The sequence below is a fragment of the Myotis lucifugus genome, unplaced genomic scaffold, assembly GCF_000147115.1.
Source record: "Myotis lucifugus unplaced genomic scaffold, Myoluc2.0 scaffold_711, whole genome shotgun sequence".
Taxonomy (NCBI): domain Eukaryota; kingdom Metazoa; phylum Chordata; class Mammalia; order Chiroptera; family Vespertilionidae; genus Myotis; species Myotis lucifugus.
Window position 1 is genome coordinate 126136 of NW_005871759.1, and position 18773 is coordinate 144908.

The window sequence follows — 18773 nt, forward strand, 5'->3', positions numbered from 1 at the left end:
CAGTTAAAGACACTTTAAAAGATCTTGCCCAGAAAGTATTAACCCAACAACCATATACACCAGACCTTGCTCCTTCAGATGACCACTTGTTCCGCTCGCTGGCACACGCACTTTCTGAGCAGCACTTCAACACGTACGAAGAAATGGAAAATTGGGTCTCTGAATGGTTTGCCTCAAAACAAGAAAAGTTCTATTGGGACAGTATACACAAATTACCTGAAAGATGGAGGAAATGTGCAGCTAGTGATGAACATTACTTTGAATAAAGCATTTTTGATATTTCTCTTGAAATTATCATGTTTTCTTTGATTACAAAATCCACCATTATTACTTGGTACATATAGTAAGTAAAGCCTTAATTGTGGTTCCAAATAAAAACATAGCTATCCCTCTGTTGTTAGAAAATTAAGATGGCAACTCTATATACACATGACCATCTCTCTCCTCATTTCCTGAGAGAATCATTGTTGCCTCTGTGGCAGCAAATACTGTCCAGAAGTGAAGGCTACTGCCATCAGAATGATCAGGAATGCTGAATTGTCACAAAACACACAACCTGGGACTAATAATACGATTATCCTTCCTTTAGCTTTGAGTTTTTGCCTGTTGTGATAGCCTCGAGGTGAACACAATAGAGGGGCCCAGGGAATCCCCAAAAACATGAGATTATTTTTGCAGCCAATCACTTCAGCTACAAAATGAACAAAGAAACTACAGGACTGGGTCATTTGTGAATAATGTTCAGAAGAGGCAATTTTCATCCTATATACTGATGTCTCCTCCACTCACTATGAAAACAGTGTTTGTCCCAGTATTAGTTGCACTTCACAGTGTTACAACAAATGAAACCAGCCTGTGATATTTCACACAATATGGTTCAGGGCTCCTTTGCAGTATGTAAGACATACTATGAACAGAGAATATAATCCATATTGTTCACAGAAGCACAACAAAAGACTCTTCTTCCGGGTGATCACTGACCTAACCAATAATACAGGCACCAGGCTACAAAATTAGAACCAAAACTTCATGCAGATTTTCCTTAAAGGACTTGGTCAGCAATAGAAAATAAAGCAATATTGGACAAAGAGGGATTTTTGGCATTATTATGTGCCTTCCAAAGTGCATAGAGTTTGGGACCCCACCATATTGTTCCCCTCTCCATGCTGACAGATCACAACTATCCTTTCAAATCATCCCAGGCAGTGAATATAACCCACACAATTAAAGGTACAAAAGCAAAAAACACCTTTACTAAAAGATCATAAGCCAGAATAGAGAACAGCAAGCAGTTTGTAGGTTGGTGAATTAGGACATAAAACAACTCATCAGAGGATAATGTGAGAACAATGATAGAAGCAAAAAAAAGGACTCTTCTTCTGGGGGAACACTGACCTCACCAACATTCGAGGCACCAGGCTGCAAATTAGAACCACAAAGTTATGCAAACTTTATTTCTTTGCCTTGCTCAGTGGTATAAAATAAGCCATTACTGGACAAAGAGTGATTTTTCTGACATTATTATAGCTTTCCAAAGCACAGAAAGTTTGGGAGCCCACCATATCTGTTCATCTCGCCATGATAATAGATCACAACTTTTGTATCAAATCATCCAGACAGTGAAATTGAAAAACTAAAGCTATGAAAGAAAAAACATGTTTACTAAAGATCATAAACCAGAATAGAGGACAGTAAGCAATTTGCAGGTTGGTGAGTTAGAAAGTAAAACAATTCATAAAAGCATAATGTGAGACCCATAATGTCCCTGAAAGTGGTAGCACTCCTTAGCTGAGGATGGGTGGTCTGGACAAACTCTGAGTCAAATGCATTCCCTAGTCAGAAAGGAAGGAAGATTCTATCAAGAGCTTGAAGTAATTATAATGTTCCCAAGCACAAGTGAGGACACAGAATACATTTCCCCTGAGCACACAGGGGTTGTGACTGATGCACACTCTTCAGTTGAGCCAGGTGGTAGAGGTGAAATCTCTTCAACCACAAATGCTCACTGTGACACCAATCAGGTAGTAGGTCTGGGCATGTTAGCAAGTATAGTGCAGCTCCGTGAAGCCTCACTTGTACCTGAAACTGATGAGGAATATATCAGAGTGCATGTTTCTTTAAAAGGGGTTTAAATTCAGAAAAATAGGTCATAAAGAGTTATACTAAGTGAAAAAAAAATTCCCTGCACGTTTAACACTTCTCTCCAGTGTGAACTCTTGGTGTCTCATGAGCTGAGCCCTTCAAGGAAAGGACATCCCACATTCTCTACACTTGTACCACTTTTCTCCAGTGTGAACACTCTGGTGTTGTTTGAGGATAGACTTATCACTGAAGGATTTTCCACAATCATAGTACTCATATGGCTTGTCACCACTGTGAACTCTCAGGTGCCTTGTAAGGTTGGATTTATGGCTAAAAGATTTCCCACATTCAGAACATCCATATGGCTTCTCTCCAGTGTGAACTCTGAGGTGAACAGTGAGTTGACCCCTTCGACGAAAGGACACCCCACATTGTCTACACTCATATGGTTTTTCTCCAGTGTGAATTCTCAGGTGTGCAGTGAGGTGACCCCTTTGACGAAAGGACACCCCACATTGTCTACACTCATATGGTTTTTCTCCAGTGTGAACTCTCTCATGTTGTTTAAGGGTAGACTTATCATTGAAGGACTTCCCACAACCACAGCACTTATATGGCTTGTCGCCACTGTGAACTCGCAGGTGTCTAAGAAGATGAGATTTTTCGCTAAAAGACTTCCCACATTCAGTACACTCATATGGCTTCTCTCCAAAGTGAACTCCCAGGTGTTTAATAAGACTAGATGTTAGGCTAAAAGATTTCCCACATTCGGTACACTCATACATCTTCTCTCCAGTGTGAACTCTAAGATGTAGATTGAGGTGAGTCCATTGACGAAAAGATATACCACATTCTCTGCATTTATATGGCTTTTCTCCTGTGTGAACTTTGTTGTGTAGTTTGAGGGCAGACTTATTACTGAAGGATTGCTCATAATGTCTATACTCATATGGCTTCTCTCCAGTGTGAACTCTCAGGTGTTTAAGGAGTGCAGGTCTTTCTCTGAAGAACTTCCCACATTCACTAGACTCATACTGCTTTTCTCCAGTGTGAACTTTCTTATTTCGAATGACATTTAAGTGTTGTCTAAACACTTTCCTACATTTGTTACACTCATAAACCAGTTCTCCAGAACACACACCCAGATGTTGAACGACTTTCAGGTTGTGTTTGGCAGCATTTTCACATTCACCCCACTGGTGAAGACTATTTCCATCAAGAAATTGCTGTGAAACCTCACTGTCACAGTGTAGCTCCACAGTGTTGAGAGTGGCCTGGTGCTGGGGAAGCTCTGAGTTGTACTGCAAGTCTTCCCCAACCTCCCTGCTGGTGGAAGGCACCAACGATAAGAAGTTGGACCTACTCACAAAGGAGGCCCTGTCCATGGCTTGTTTCCAGGGCCCCTGACCACATTCATTCCTCTGCTGCTGGTGAGGGTTTGCACAGGAACAGGAGTTTCCAACACATGCGTCACTACAAAAGGCTTTCATCTCAAAGTCTGCTGCATGTGACCCAGTCAGGTCCAAAATACCTTTTAACACAGAGAAACACCATTTACACAGAGGGATCTTCTGGGTGCTTGGAGCTGTCTCAGAAGCTCTGACCTGCGACTCTCCTTTTATAGATACACTCTGAGCAGAACAGGCCTCATCACCATCGATTTTATGCCAACAACCTGAAAAGTGAGAAATGGTGAGGAAATGAATGTTGACTGTGGTGACAGGGGAAGTCCCATTACAAAAGTGTGTTACACATCACACGTTAGTTCCATGCAATTGTCAGAAAATAAGAGCTTTGCAGGAAGTGTTAATAAGAGGCTCTTGTAACTTCCTGGGCTAATGAAGATCACAACACAGGGAGGCCTCAGCAGAAATAAGACACAAACATTGTGAGCACCACATGGATGAAAATATGGATCTCTAGCTAATACTTCAACTAACAGCATTCAGCATGGCTTGTCTGCTGGGGACGGGGATGAGCTGAAAAGAGATTGGTTAGGTCTTACTCCACGTAAAATTCAATAAAGGAGTAGCTGGTTTCGAGGACTAATTAGCACATATGTGCACCTCATAACACATGTGCAAGTCAATGTTGCAGAATACTGCAGAGGCACCAGTGCAGAGGAACAGGTGAAAAAGAGGTGAGCAGTCAGCACTGGGCCAGAGCAACACAACTTGCTATCATATTCAGGGAAGAGAATATAACAAATAACTGACTGAATGTCTCACAAGAACAGGCCCTGGTTCATGTAAGTAAACATCATAACATGGCATAACGGACCTTTACGTAGAGAAAGCGGGCAGAAGTTGAAGCCATGCATATGGACACTGTCAGCCTCCCATGAAGTGTAAGTGCAAGCTGGGACCGATTAAACTCACTAGAAGATTCCTGACTTTCTGTTTCCTATACTTTTTGATGTAACAGGTGTTAGGGATGTTCGTGGAGCCCTTTGCTCAGGACTCTCCACCCAGGTCATCTCTGGCAGCCACAGCACATTTGACAAGACAGTGGGGAAAATTAGCAGAGGCCATTTTTTTCGCTGTGGGAGAGAGAAAGCTATGCCTGAGGAATAAAGCAACAGAGGTCATCACCTCAGGACACTGGGAGAAAGTGGTGATCTTACCTACAGATGACACAAGTGCAAACACTTTCAGCATTACATCGCAGTAGAGAAGTCTCTGAGCCTCATCAAGGAGCTCCCACTCCTCCTGAGAGAAGACAATGGCCACGTCCTCAAAGTTCATATCCTGTCATAATGGGGTCAGTACAGCCCAAGATCAGATTCACTCCTAAGATTCTAAGTCTGTCATACTCCCCACCCTCCACACCCATCCGCTCTGTCCACTCTACACATCAGAGAAAATACCAGGCATTCATCCCATGAAAGCCACTGTCTTCTTATATTCCTACTGACATTTTGTTTTCCCACTATAATAAAGGTATTTGAGCAGGTAAAAGATACCTGAGCTCTGGACCTCCCGTATATGCCTCACTGACTTTTATCAACAGATTGGGTATCAAAACCACAGGTTAAAGAGAGATGCTGGTGATAAAGATAGTGTGAGTGATTGGATACTGGTCTTGTCAGACAATACCCTCAGATTGTTTCTCAAAGACGCCAAATACATGGCATCACACTTCACCCTCTAGACCCCAACCGCAAGGTGCTGAGGCCATAACTTTGCACTACCTGTTGCACAGAGTTCTTTGAAACAACACTTCTCTCACACAGCTTCATTCCCAGAAGCACAACTGCAAATGTAAGGCAAATTTGCTGCGGCGAGGACACATTGTTTCCTAATCACCTTTTCCCCCCAAATTATAGTTCACCATCATCATAATCTCTTACCCCTTACCCATGCCAGTGGAGATTTTGAAGACTGGGTTGTATTAACCAGGGTGTCATCCCCATCAACAAAGGCAGGTGGTTAGTGAAATGGCACCTAAGCTCTGTACCTCGAGTAGAGCTCCAAAACATCCCACTTTACAGGCATTACCCTAAAATTCACCTTATTGAATCATCCAGACACCACCAGAAATGAACTCTCCCCTCATTCACTCTTATGTCAGCATCAGGGTCCTGTGGCCATCAATTCACATTCCCTTTTCAAGTGCACATCACTTTTTACCAAACTGGCTCACACCTGCATTCCCTCACCCCTGCCCCCATAGTACTCTCCTTGGCCTCTTTGTTATTACTAAGCATGTGTTGACCAGAGAATGCTTGCCAACATGTCTCACTGAACCTTCACTCAAGTCCCAGCCCCGATGGCCCTCTGCATCATGCTTAGTGAGTTTCACAGATGACCACTCAAGCCTCTAAGGCAGCCGTGGGCAAACTACGGCCCGAGGGCCGCATCCGGCCCGTTTGAAATGAATAAAACCAAAATAAAAAAAGACCGTACCCTTTTATGTAATGATGTTTACTTTGAATTTATATTAGTTCACACAAACACTCCATCCATGCTTTTGTTCCGGCCCTCCAGTCCAGTTTAAGAACCCATTGTGGCCCTCGAGTCAAAAAGTTTGCCCACCCCTGCTCTAAGCCAATGGTTCTCAACTTCCTGGCCCTTTAAATACAGTTCCTGCCGAAACCGGTTTGGCTCAGTGGATAGAGCGTCGGCCTGCGGACTGAAAGGTCCCAGGTTCGATTCCGGTCAAGGGCATGTACCTGGGTTGCGGGCACATCCCCAGTAGGAGATGTGCAGGAGGCAGCTGGTCGATGTTTCTCTCTCATCGATGTTTCTAACTCTCTATCTCTCTCCCTTCCTCTCTGTAAAAAATCAATAAAATATATCAAAAAAAAAATACAGTTCCTGAGGTTGTGACCCAGCCATAAAATTATTTTTGTTGCTACTTCATAACTGTAATGTTGCTACTGTTATGAATCGTAATGTAAATATCTGATATGCAGGATGGAGTTAGACGACCCCTGTGAAAGGGTTGTTTGACCGCCAAAGGGGTCATGACCCACAGGTTGAGAACCGCTGCTCTAAGCTAATCCACAATACTGACTGCAACTTCCCACAGCCAGGCCACACCAAAGGTCACAATTAATCCTGGTGAGTGTTTAGACAAGTTAATATGTATCAGCTCTAACTCATCATGTTTGAATAATTCTTTAGCCTCCAGGTAATCTCAGGTCCACTCATCTTTTAAAGGCCTTGACCACTGCAAAATGATTACCTATCCCCAAACTCTACGTGACAACTTCTCTCCCTCTGCTGTGTTGTGACACCCATCTCCCACAAACAGTGGCCCCAGCAGGAAAGCCAGTTCTCAGGCTCACACTGTCCCTTCTGAGCTAATACTACCATAATCAACCTGACCATGATTCCCTGTATTAAAGTAATCTACAGCCCTGGCTCATGTGTGTTAGTTGGTTGAGTAGAGACCCATGCACTGGTGAGGTCACATGCCTGGGTTGTATATATTTAAAAAATATACCTACTGGTCCCTGAATCAGCTAACTCTGCACAAAAAGCCTTTTCACATGCTGGAACCTATGCCCTGGAGAAGCGGCCGCCAACCTTTTGGACCTCATGGAGCACCACTGGTCCATGGACCACCAGTTGGGGACCACTGCTCCAAAAGTTTCCTTAAACCAGCAGTCACCAACCTTCCCGACCTCATAGACCACCAGTGGTCCAAGGACAAATCATTGGCGACCACTGCCCTGGACGACCTCCAACTCATTACACTAGTTTCCAGGAAGAAGGTTCACTTCACGAAGTCCTAGTTGTGGCTTTAGGAGTCTGGGCTTAGAGTCTGTTATACCCAGGTCCATGGGCTATAAGAGCAGCTGACAGTCTCAGGACAGTACTCTCGCAGAAGCCACAAGAGTGTGAAGCCCTGAAATAATCTTCACGAATCAGTACACCTAATTCATTCTGCATCTGCAGGAATTTGTGGAAATAAAATGGTCTGTTGAGAGCCTGGCAATCATCATCAGGATCTATGGGCCCAGAATGCTCAGTACCCTTGTCCAGTCAAGAGGCCAGGTGCCCTCCAGATGCCTGTATTATCTCTGAGCTCAGTCCTCAGTGCACACTCTTGCCTGTGACCTTATCATTTATAGGACTTCCCCTTCCTGTCCACAGCTGCTGTCCTCTGTCTTCTAGTGTGTTCTTCCTCTGAGCAATTTTAGGAAAAGTTAGAACCCTATCTCAGAAAATGTCCCTCCTTTTTTCACAACCATCTATGGCCCCAGCGTTCTGAGAATGAAAGTAAAACTTGTGCAAAACCACACCTCATCTCTTTGTTTGTTCCCTTTACACTGAAAACAGGCCTGGGTTTTCCTAATCTTCCCAGCTCAGCCCCTTCCCTGGCTCAGCCCCATCACCTTGTCCTTAGAAGTTGGCACTGCAGCCTCTGGCCCTCTTTCCCCCATCACACCCTGTGTCACCCAGGAGAGACTCACTGTTCTAGATGTGGCTTCCTGGGCTGCAGTAACTGAGAGGCACTAGTCACCAAGGCTGGAGGGTTAAATGGGGTCAGGCTGAGAGAAAGCTGTGAGCAGAGAGGAGTCTGGGAGACACGGAGGCTCCAATCCCGGCCTGTTGGTACACAGAAAGTCTCAGACACACCACTGCACAGCAAGGACGCTGCCTCCTAGGCCTCTTCCTACTGACGATCAGTGGGCTGAAGCCTGTGAGTCCTTGAAGAAACTGAAGGGGTCAAAATGCCTGCCAAGAGGAGGAAGGTTAAGTCCTGCCCTAACCAAATGCACTGACACAAAAATTGACCTTTAGCTCCACCCATGTTGGTACATTCCACCTGGGTAATGTAGTTTGCCCAAATGCCAAGGGGAGGGCTAGCATCCCAGCCAATGACATTGGTGAATAAAGGTAATGTGGTTCAACAAGTGGCCCTGGGGAAGGACAAGATGGGACTAGAGGCCTGGTTAGCTGGAACAGAGGGGCAGATCTACCAGGGAGAGGGTTGTGGGGAGAACTGGGAGAGATCCCCCAAGGAATATAGGCACAGGCAAAAATGGGAGACATCTGTAATACTATCAATGATAAAAAATATATATATTTTATTTTAAATAATATAGCCCAGCTGGTGTTACTCAATGGTTGAGCATTGACCTATGATCCATGAGGTCATGGTTCTATTCCAAGTCTGGGAACAAACATGGGTTGTAGGTTCAATTCTCAGTTGGGTGGGGATGGGGGCCTGCAGGAGGCAGCAAATCAGTGATTCTCTCTCATCATTGATGTATTTATCTCTCCCACTCCTTTCCTCTCTCTAATATTAATAAAAATATATTTTTTAAAGTATATACATATATGCATAGTCCATGGACATAGATAATAATGTGGTGAGGGCCTAGAAATGGTGTAGGCAGCATAGAGGTAAGCAAAGGGGGATGAGGATGGAGGAAATTGGGACTATTTGTAACAGAGTCGATAAAAATAAAGATAGTTTGCCCACATGGCATGGCTCAGTGGTTGGGCGTGGACCCATGAACCAAGATATCTCTGGTTCGATTCCAGGACAGGGCACATGACCAGGTTGGGGGCTCCATCCCTGCAGGAGGCACACCTGAGGCAGAGGATCAATGACTCTCTCTCATCATTGATGTTTCTCCCTCTCTCTCTAAAAAAATCAATAAAAAAAAGAATACTGTTAAGATTGATTTGACTCAACAACACTGAGGTGAATGAGGGCATCATATTTGGTTCCCAGTCCTCTAAGCAAAATCATGCCTTGATCTGTCTTTATAGAAGATGTCCCAGGCATAACTGTGTTTGGGAACAGGAAGTAGCCTGCAGTGGGTCTGCCTCAGCTTGGTCTGCAGTTTTTGAGTTCATTACTTCATGTTAGAAAAGATTGCACAACATGAGTTCAGAAGATTTTGAGGGTACATTAATTAAAGCTGGGGATCATGAAAGAAAAATTAGGCCTTATGATAGAACAAGCCACAGCAGAGAGATTATGTGTGGCTCCTTTGACTCTCTAGAAACATTGTGGGAAATAAATGAGCCAAAGTGAGGATGCTGTTAGCTCACTGGGCATTCAGAGAATAGGAGGTCTTGAGTGCAGATTCAGGGGGTTAGCCCAGGATGAGCTGCAACTGCTAGTTGCTACCCTGGTTACAGGTGAGTAGGATCCCTGAAAATCTTAGGAGAGCCCAGCTGTGGATCAGTGGTTGAGTGCTAACCTATGACCATGCAGGTCACTGATGGATTCCTGGTCAGGACACATGCTCAGGTGGATTAACCTTTAAAGTATGTCCACAGCTGCTCTCCTCTGTGTTCTAGTCTGTCCTTCCTCTGAGCAATGTTAGGAAAAGTTAGAATCCGGCCTCAGAAAATGTCCCTCCGTTTTCACAACCATCTATGGCCCCAGCGTTCTGAGAATGAAAGTAAACCTCCTCCTGCAAAAACCTCACCTCATCTCTCTGTTGCCTTTACACCCACAACAGGCCCGGGGTCCCGAGTCCTCCCTGCTCAGTCGCACCATCACGTCCTTACAAGGCGGCCCTGCAGCCTTTCACCCTCTTCCCCCATCAGCCATGTGTCACCCACGAGGGACTCACCATTCTGAGAGCTGGGACCTGGGCGGCGGGACCTGAGAGGCGCCGGACCCAAGGCTGGAGGGTGAAATGGGGTCAGGCTGCGGGGACGCTGTGAGCAGAGAGGAGTCCGGGAGGCACGGGGACGCCCATCTCGGTCTGTGGGGCTCAAGGAGCCTCAGACACACCCCTCACAGCAGGCGCGCTACCTCCCAGGCCTCCTCCTCCTCACGACCAGTGCCCTGAAGCCTGGGAGTCAATGAACAGGGAACTAAGAAGTTAAAATGTCCGCCAGGAGGAGGAAGGCGGAAGTCCCGCCCTAACCAGATGTGTAGAAACCAAAATGCCCTTTAGCTCCTCCCGCATGAATGCAGTGCCTTCTGGGTAATGTAGTTTTATCAACTGCCCAGTGTAGTCCTAGCATCCAAGCCAATGACTTAGGGCAGTGGTTCTCAACCTTGGCTGCACATTAGAATCACCTGAGAATCTTTTTAAAATCCTGATTTCTGGGCCTCATCCTCCGGAAATTCTGTTTCTTTGTTACGGGGTGGGCCACAACCAGTAGTAAGAAAGAAACAGAATTTCTGGAGGATGAGGCCCAGAAATCAGGATTTTAAAAAGATTCTCAGGTGATTCTAATGTGCAGCCAAAGTTGAGAACCACTGACTTAGGGGAATAAAGGTGATGTGGCCCAGCAAGTGACGCCTGGGGAGGGACTAGATGGGACCAGAGGCCTGGCTAACTGGATCAGACTGACAGATCTCTGAGGGGAAGGAGGTGGGAGGAATGCAAGAGATCCAACAAAGAATATATAGAGAGGGGGGAAATGGGAGACATCAATAATACTATCAACAATGAAAATATATGTATTTTTGAAAATTTTAAAATAATGCAGCCCAGCTGGTGTAGCTCCATGGTTGAGCCTCGACCTAGAATCAGGAGGACATGGTTCTTTTTATTTTATTCTATTTTATTCTTATTTTTAAAATAATTTATTTTGTAAAGTATTACATATAACTCCTTTTTCCCCCATTGAGTTCTGCCCAGCCACCCCCACGCCTCAGCACATGCCCTTAGCCCCCTTAGTGTCTGTGTCCATTGGTTATATAGGTCCTTTGGTTGAACCCCTTAACCCTTCCCTCCCCTGACTTCCCTCTGAAGAAGTTTGACAGTCTGTTTGACATTTATGTTTCTGAATCTATATTTGTTCATCGATTTATGCTGTTCATTATATTGCACCAATGATGAGGTCGTGTGATACTGGTTCTTTTTCTGGTCAGGGCACATAAATGGGTTGAAGGCTTAATTTCCAGTTGTGGGTGGAGTCATGCACGAGACAACTAATTAGCGATTCTCCCTCATCATTGATTTTTTATCTCGCCCTCTCCCTCCCACACTCTAAAATCGACAAAAATATTTTAAACAAAGTATTTACATATATGCATACGCCATGGACTTATACGGTAATGTGGTGAGGGACTAGACACAGTGGGGGCAGGGTAGAGAGAGAAAAAGTGGAGGATTAAGGGGGGAAATGGGAACATCTGTAATAAAGTCAACAATAAAAAAAATAATAGTGTACACAGCCAGTGGGTCTGAGTGGTTGGGCGTGTACCCATCAACCAACATACCATTGGTTTGATTCCAGGTCAAGGCACATACCCAGGTTAGGGGCTCCATCCCAGTAGGGGAAATACTGGGGTCAGCTGGTCAATGATTCTCTCTCATCATTGATGTTTCTTCCTCTCCCTTTCTCTCTAAAAATCAAAGAAAAGTTTTCCATGCTTCTCTGTCTCTGAATCTGTTTTTGTTCATCGGTTTATGTTGTTCATTATATTCCACAAATGAGTGAGATCATGTGATATTTTATCTTTCTTTGACTGACTTATTTCACTTAGCATAATACATGCTGCTGCAAATGGTAGGAGTTCCTTCCTTTTTATAGCAGCAGAGTATTCCATTGTGTAGATGTACCAAAGTTTTTTAATTCACTCATCTGCTGATGGGCACTTAGGCTGATTCCAAATCTTAGCTATTATTAATTATACTGCTATGAACATAGGGGTTCATATATCCTTTCTGATTGGTGTTTCTGGTTTCTTGGGATATATTTGTAGAAGCAGGTCACTGGGTCAAATGGGAGTACCATTTTTAGTTTTTTGAGGAAACACCATACTGTTCACAGTGGCTGCACCACTCTGCATTCCCACCAGCAGTTCACGAGTGTTCCTTTTGCTGTGCATCCTTGAGAGCACTTGTCATTTCTTGATTTGTTGATAATAGCCATTCTGACAGGTGTGAGATGGTACCTCATTGTTGTTTCAGTTTGCATAACTTGGATGATTAGTGACGTTGAGCATGTTTTCATATGTATCTTGGCCTTCCTAATGTCTTCTTTCGAAAAAGTATCTATTTAGGTCCATTGCCCATTTCTTGATTGTATTGTTTTCCTTCCTTTTGTTAAGTTGTATGAATTCCCTGTAAATGTTGGAGATTAAATCCTTATCGGAAATAACATTAGCAAATATCTTCTCCCATGCAGTGGGCTTTCTGAACATAGCCCTTGTGTCCTACATTCCACTAGTTACGAGTCAGCAGGCCAGACCTTATCTGATATCATCCAGTATATTCACCTTGTGAAATAACAAGATCCTCGCCAGCACCAAAGTCTCTACACATACATAAAACCTAAATATTCCCAGTGTTAATTGCATACGACAGGAGTGAGCAGGTCTCACTTCCCAACTGGACCTTGGACAATGCTCCATTCCTCCTCCTCCAGCTCAGCATGCGCTTCAGAATGAGTGCTGTTAGATGTGAAGCAGACAGAGATGTGCGGTGGTCTTTTTCCAAGGAGACAGGTGGCTGCTGGCCGAGGCAGTCCACCTTGACTTAGAAGACGAGAGGGTGTGCTTACAGGGGAGGCTCCAGTGCTGTGGCAGGTTGCTCTTTGCTGCATCCACCAGTCTGTGTGGCTGTGTATCAGTACTGTACACTCAGACTGGTTTTTAAAGTGTATGCCCTGTGGGCATGTGCATCCAACCATGTGTATATTGATGCGTTGATTTGAAAGTACTGACTCCTTCAGCATAAACACTGCAGCTTGTTGAAAAGAAAGATCCCTGAGAGTGACTTGCTGACGATTGTCAGGTGTTTGCAAGAATGTTTGGTCTGTTTCATTTGTGCAGGTTAGAGCTCCCTTTCTGGAGGCTGCAGTGAGGAAGTTTGATGATGTCTTTAAAAAGGGAAGTGGGGGCAAAGAGTGTGACAACCTGTTCACCATCATTGCCCATTTGTATGAATCCACCTGGTACAGTCTCTCCTCATATTCGACATTTTGAAAAATCTTACTGGAAATTTCACAGAGAAAGATATGGAGCTGATCCTATTAATGCTGAAAAATGTGGGCTTTTCATTGAGAAAAGATGATGTTTTGTCACTAAAAGTGACCACAGAGACCCAGGCCAAAGCCAGTGGGCCATGCAGCAAGTTCCAGGACAAGATCAGGTACGATGGGTCACTCGACCTGCCTCCTAAGTGCCAAAACCCAGAAGCTGGCCAGCACATAGAAATAAGTGCGGTAAATGCTATGTTTCATTTCCTAGTAATCTGGTATCTTCTGCTTCTGTGATTTGATTTTTTAATCTTTAAAACTGGAGTCCCGATACAAGGATTTGGTTCTCCAACATCCCCCAAGGGGTCCCAGATTGAGAGAGGTTGCAGTCCAGGCTGAGGGACCCCACTGGTGCACGACTGGGGCCGGGGAGGGACCATGGGAGGGCTCCAGGGTCTGTCTGGCCCATCTCACCCAGTCTTAATCAGCCAGACCCCAGCAGCAAGCTAACCTACTAGTCAGAGCATCTGCCCCCTGGTGGTCACCCAGTCACGATGATGAGCACCCTCTGAGGGCTGCCTGCTGCGAGGCAGGACCTAGCTGCCAGATCATTCTTTTTATAATCTTTTTTTAAAAATCCTTACCCCATGATAATTTTTCCATTGACTTGTAGAGAGTGTGAAAGGGACGGAAGGAGAAGGGGAGACAGAGAGAAACATCTATGTGAGAGGGTCACATGTATTGGATATCTACAGCACACACCCAAGCTACACGGGGGAGCCAACCGGCAACCCAGGTCTGCTCCCTTGAATGAGACTTGAACCCATGACCCTTCTGTACATGGGTGATTCTGTAACTACTGAGCCATACCTGCCAGCACCTTTAGTTTATGCTTTCTCCCCACTATCTGAGAAGCTAGATACCTGAATGTTGACGTGACACTTAAAGATTTTTAAATATTGTTGTGCTAATTTATTTAAATGGAAAAAGACAGATGATGTGGGCCAAACAGGGCACATCTGTGTTCAAATTGAGTCCATGAGCCTCTGGTCATGTGAGCTTTCTGGTATAAATCTGCCCTCTGATACTCAATCGGGCAGTTAAGATGATGATGATGGCGATTTCAGTGGATTTACATAATACTCCCCAATCTCATATTTTATTTGTCTCAGGAGATGAAATTAGAAAGGGCTTGGAATTGGGGAGATGGCTGGGCATAGACATACAAATTGACAGCAAAAATGTTCTGATTCCATGTATTTCAAAAGTATTTCAGTCAAAGAACCCTTTGTTCCAAGTCAGCAGGTCTGCCAAAGCCTTCCATGGGAAGGATTCTCACAGGGTGCTCTGCTGAAGTGGTGTCCGAGCCTGCCTGTCCTGTCTCCCCCAGCCCACAGTGGGCAGCTGCGCTAGCCTTCTAGAACCCCAATGGACACAGTTTGAAAACCACTGAGTTTGTTCGACCCTCATTTCCACACAGGAAAAATGGAGGCCCAGAGAGGTTGTGGTTTTGATTAAGGTGCACACCTGGGTCAGAGGCTAGGAGTGCTCCTCAGCCCTTGGCCCTGTGGCTCTCCACCCCCAGAGTCAACTTCTGGAACCAGCTGATGATGGCAGAGCAGAAGGAGCTGCACACCCAGAGAAAAGAGATGCAAAGCTCCCTAGAGGTCCTGCAGCAGGAAGTGATGCTCTCGCAGGCCCAGTACGAAGGGGCAGAGGAGGACCTGCAGAGCATGGAAGTCTCCCTGAAGAAGCTTAGCAGCCAGTGTGAGGTGAGGCCTGGGCTGATGGGCACAGGATCCCAGGCATGTGCCCTGGGTAACAGCCTTGGCTCAGCCAGTTAGCACTGGTTCCTCATTGGCGTCATTGCTCAAAGACCGTGTGTGAATGTTACACAGAGGCCGAGAGGAAGCCAGAGGCATTTGAAGGGGACAAATCCCAGGAGTGGTGGGGTTGCGTTAGAAAACACCTTACACCTGACCTTTGCTTTTTGCAAGGTCGTGGCGGTGCATGGAAACAGCCAAGTACTGTTTCATTTCCAAACCCTTGGCTGAGCACTTTGCTCTTTGCTCACCCATGTCCTCTCATTTAATTCTCGCAATGATTTTGTGAGCTGGGGTTCCCATTCTCGTTCCTCTTAAGTTGTGGGTTGCAACCCAGTTTGTCTGATGCCAAAAGTTGAGACTTTTCTGCTACACCAACTGGGATGATATTCTAGAGCAGAAGCAGTCCAACCTCAGCCATGTATTCATATCCAACACCTGCTCCTGTGTGTTTTTATGTCTGTGAAACAAGAATACATTTCTAAATATGTTTTATTTTATTTTATGGATATCAGGGAGAGGAAGGGAAAGGGAGAGAGTGATGGAATCATCCACAAAGAGAGAGAATCTTTGATGGGCTGCCTCCTGCAGGCCCCCTACTGGGGATCAACCCCAGAACTGGTCATGGTCCTTGACCGAGAATCGCACCAGCGACCTCTTGGTGCTGGGAGGACGCTCAACCAGCTGAACCTCACCAGTGGGGCAGCTTATTAACAAGATGTTCTACATTGTTTTTCAAGATTGTGATTAAGGCCTCAGAATTTGTTGTCTATTTTGCAGTTGCAGCACATCGCAGCTCAGACCGGCTGAGTATTCAGTGCTCGGTGGCCACAGGAGGGCTGTGTTTCCCTGATTGGACGGGACACTTGGCCATGCACATGTCATTGGCTGTGTTGTTCATTCCCATTAGCGTAGATCATACCAAAACGGCCACCTTTGAGCATGTGGCCTTTTTCTTCTTTTGGGAACAGATTCCCTGCAATGGAATCACAGGGGTGCATGGTATGTGAGACATTGTTGACCTGTGTTTTAGGTGCTCTCTCGTGAGAAGGAGAACTTCCAGAAGAAAAATTTAAACTCAAGAGGAAGATTCAGACATTGGCCAAGAGGAACAGAAAGCTTCCAAAGAATGAGAAAGACAAGACTCGGCGCATGTAAGGGGTGTGGGCTTACCTGTCAACAAAGGGGTCCTGCTTTCTAGTCCATGCCTAGGCCTCAAGATGCTGGGAAGAGAGATCCCTGGTGCACTGGTGTCCCAAGGGAAGGGGACACACCCTCTTCCCATTGCATCCTCCTCGCCTTTTACCTGGAATGGATCTAGAGTTCTGCAAGTAGGGGTGGTTGGCTTTTGAAAGATACTGCCCACTGCCAGCTGGTTCTTAATCTGCCTTTGGAATTCAGTTCAGTTTAAAAAATATGATGGCAGTAAAGAGTGGTGCCTAGGGAAGGAATTCAGATGGCAGGCGGAGGCCTTTCTGTGTGTTTTCCCTTAGTGAGCTGGGGAGAGGGTTGTTGGTGAACCGTGGTTGTCCTCTCTCTGTGGACAAGACACATTCCTGGCTTTTGTATAGTCGCTGTGAGGTGCACAGAACCAGTTACCAGGTGGCCAGGAAGTAGTTGGCATGATGGGAAGTGAGCAGAGCTGTGTGCACAGCAGACTGATGTTGAGGAGCTTCATAGAGGCCGAGAAGGAAGCGTGGTGGTGGGAGTTGGGGTGCTGCTGCTGACCCAGATGGGGACAGCCAATGGGGGAACGTGAGGTGGAGCATGGGTAGTCTGGGTGCAGGCAAGGTGCAGGCAGTGGAGGGGAGGGAAGGCTGCAGCATCAGCTGTAGAAGGCATCCACACCAGGCTAATGAATTGGGTCCACTGGGAAGTGAGTGTTTATGGGAAGCTGGTCTACAAGGCAAGCTGGTCTACAAGGCCCAAGGAACTGCCAGAAAGAAGGGCAGGAGGAAGAGCCTTGATGTTGGAGACCTTGTGGTTGGAAGTCAAGTAACCCGAGATGCCCCTCAGTGCTGTGCTGCTGAACTATCCTTCCTTGTGATCAGGAATGGCTGGCCATGTGGGACAGAGGGACATGGTCACAGTGACCACGGGGGCACTGTCCAGATCCCTGGGGTCACGGTGCTGCTTTACTGTTCTCTCTGATTCTTCTGCTCATCTACAGGTGGTTAGCCACCTACCCAGGATGGTTTACATGGAAAGCCACACTGTAGTTTTGGGGTAGAAATGACTGTGGCCTGAGTTTGCTCTCTGTGACACAGGAGGTCAAAATTACCAGCAGAGGTTGGGCAGGTGCCAGCTAGAAGAGTCAGGGCCTGGTATCCAGGGGGTGATCTGATGATGGTTTTGCATTAGCCGTTGTCTGAAGGAGGCCAGGGAGTTGGCAGGCTTGCTGAGCCCGTTCCGAGCAGAGTCTTCCCCAGTCCTGGGAGGGTTGTAAGTCCTGCCTTCCTTTAGTTTGTGCGCCCAGGGGTGCAGGGTTGGTCAGAGCCAGACAGGAAAGCGCTCTAGCATAAGGCCAAGCAGCATGGCTGTGGGAATAGAACAACACAGTGTCAAGGGCGCTGGGAGAAGAGTAGGATCAGTGGTTTGGTGTCCAGCAGTTTGCAAGCCATCAATTCTAATGGGTGCTTACTTCACAGTGAACTGGTGGAAATTTCCTCATATTAGTGGGACCTCGGCAGCTTCATGACCAACAGAGTCTGAGCAGCTGCCTTGATCCTGAGGACTCATTTTCCAGCAAGGAAACCAGGGTCTGAGCTGTCAAGGCCCACGGGTTTCCGACCCTGAGTTTCACATGGTTCAGGGCTTGCTCTCCTGAGATGACATTCAGCCTGATCCTGAGTGCTTCCACAGGTCTCCTCGACATGTTAGGGTTCCTGGACCCACATCACATGCTTCCATCCCCATATTCCCAAGTCAGAAATCAGTAAGGCCATGAGCACTGTGTTGTCTGAATCCTAGGAAAATGCCGGCCCTCGTGGGCCTGGTCCCACGCTGGGCCGATGGGTTGATTTACATGTTTTATTTTAAAAACCAGCTTGTTTTTCTCTCTCATCTATTTACAGAGAAACAGCAAATTTCTTACCGACAATCATAGAAGCGCAAGAGGAAACAGTTGTGGATTCCTACGAGTCCTGGGGTCCTGTTCCACAGAAGTGAGTTGATTTAATGGCAATAACTTAAGCACAGAACAGAAAGCTTGCTCTTTCACGAGTGGGGAAAGCTGTAGCCATCTACAGCAGTGGCCAGTTTGTGGGGCCCCCATCTTCCTCTCTATGGCCGGTCCCCTGTGTGCATGTCTCTCCCAGCACTGAAAGAATTTAGAGTTTTTTTTGGTCCCGTCCTCCATACTCAGGGTTATCCTAGGAGGGATGGCAAAGACCAGCTGGCCATGAGCCTGTTTAAGGGGCAGAGAGTCTGTGGTTTAAAGCCACTAAACAGGACTCACAGTTTGTGTATCCAGGTTTCAGGACCTAGAAAGCCATGTTTCTGTTTTGGGAAGGAA

At 46.0% G+C, this 18773-nt stretch overlaps 1 protein-coding gene and 1 long non-coding RNA gene across 2 annotated transcripts in view; both read right to left on the reverse strand.

Moving 5' to 3' along the window:
* LOC102430703 (zinc finger protein OZF-like) overlaps positions 1 to 4814 on the reverse strand; it is a 51582-nt gene extending 46768 nt beyond the window's left edge. Inside the window, exon 1 of the mRNA XM_006105661.3 lies at positions 4706 to 4814. Within this exon, the coding sequence (XP_006105723.1) occupies positions 4706 to 4739 (34 nt within the window). The 5' untranslated portion in view covers positions 4740 to 4814. The remainder of the gene's footprint in view (positions 1 to 4705) is intronic.
* A 3398-nt stretch (positions 4815 to 8212) lies between these two features.
* LOC111823825 overlaps positions 8213 to 18773 on the reverse strand; it is a 42045-nt gene continuing 31484 nt past the window's right edge. The window contains exons 2-3 of the long non-coding RNA XR_002826934.1: positions 10127 to 10130; positions 8213 to 8267 (exon numbers count right to left, since the gene is read on the reverse strand). This is a non-coding gene — a long non-coding RNA (uncharacterized LOC111823825). The remainder of the gene's footprint in view (positions 8268 to 10126; positions 10131 to 18773) is intronic.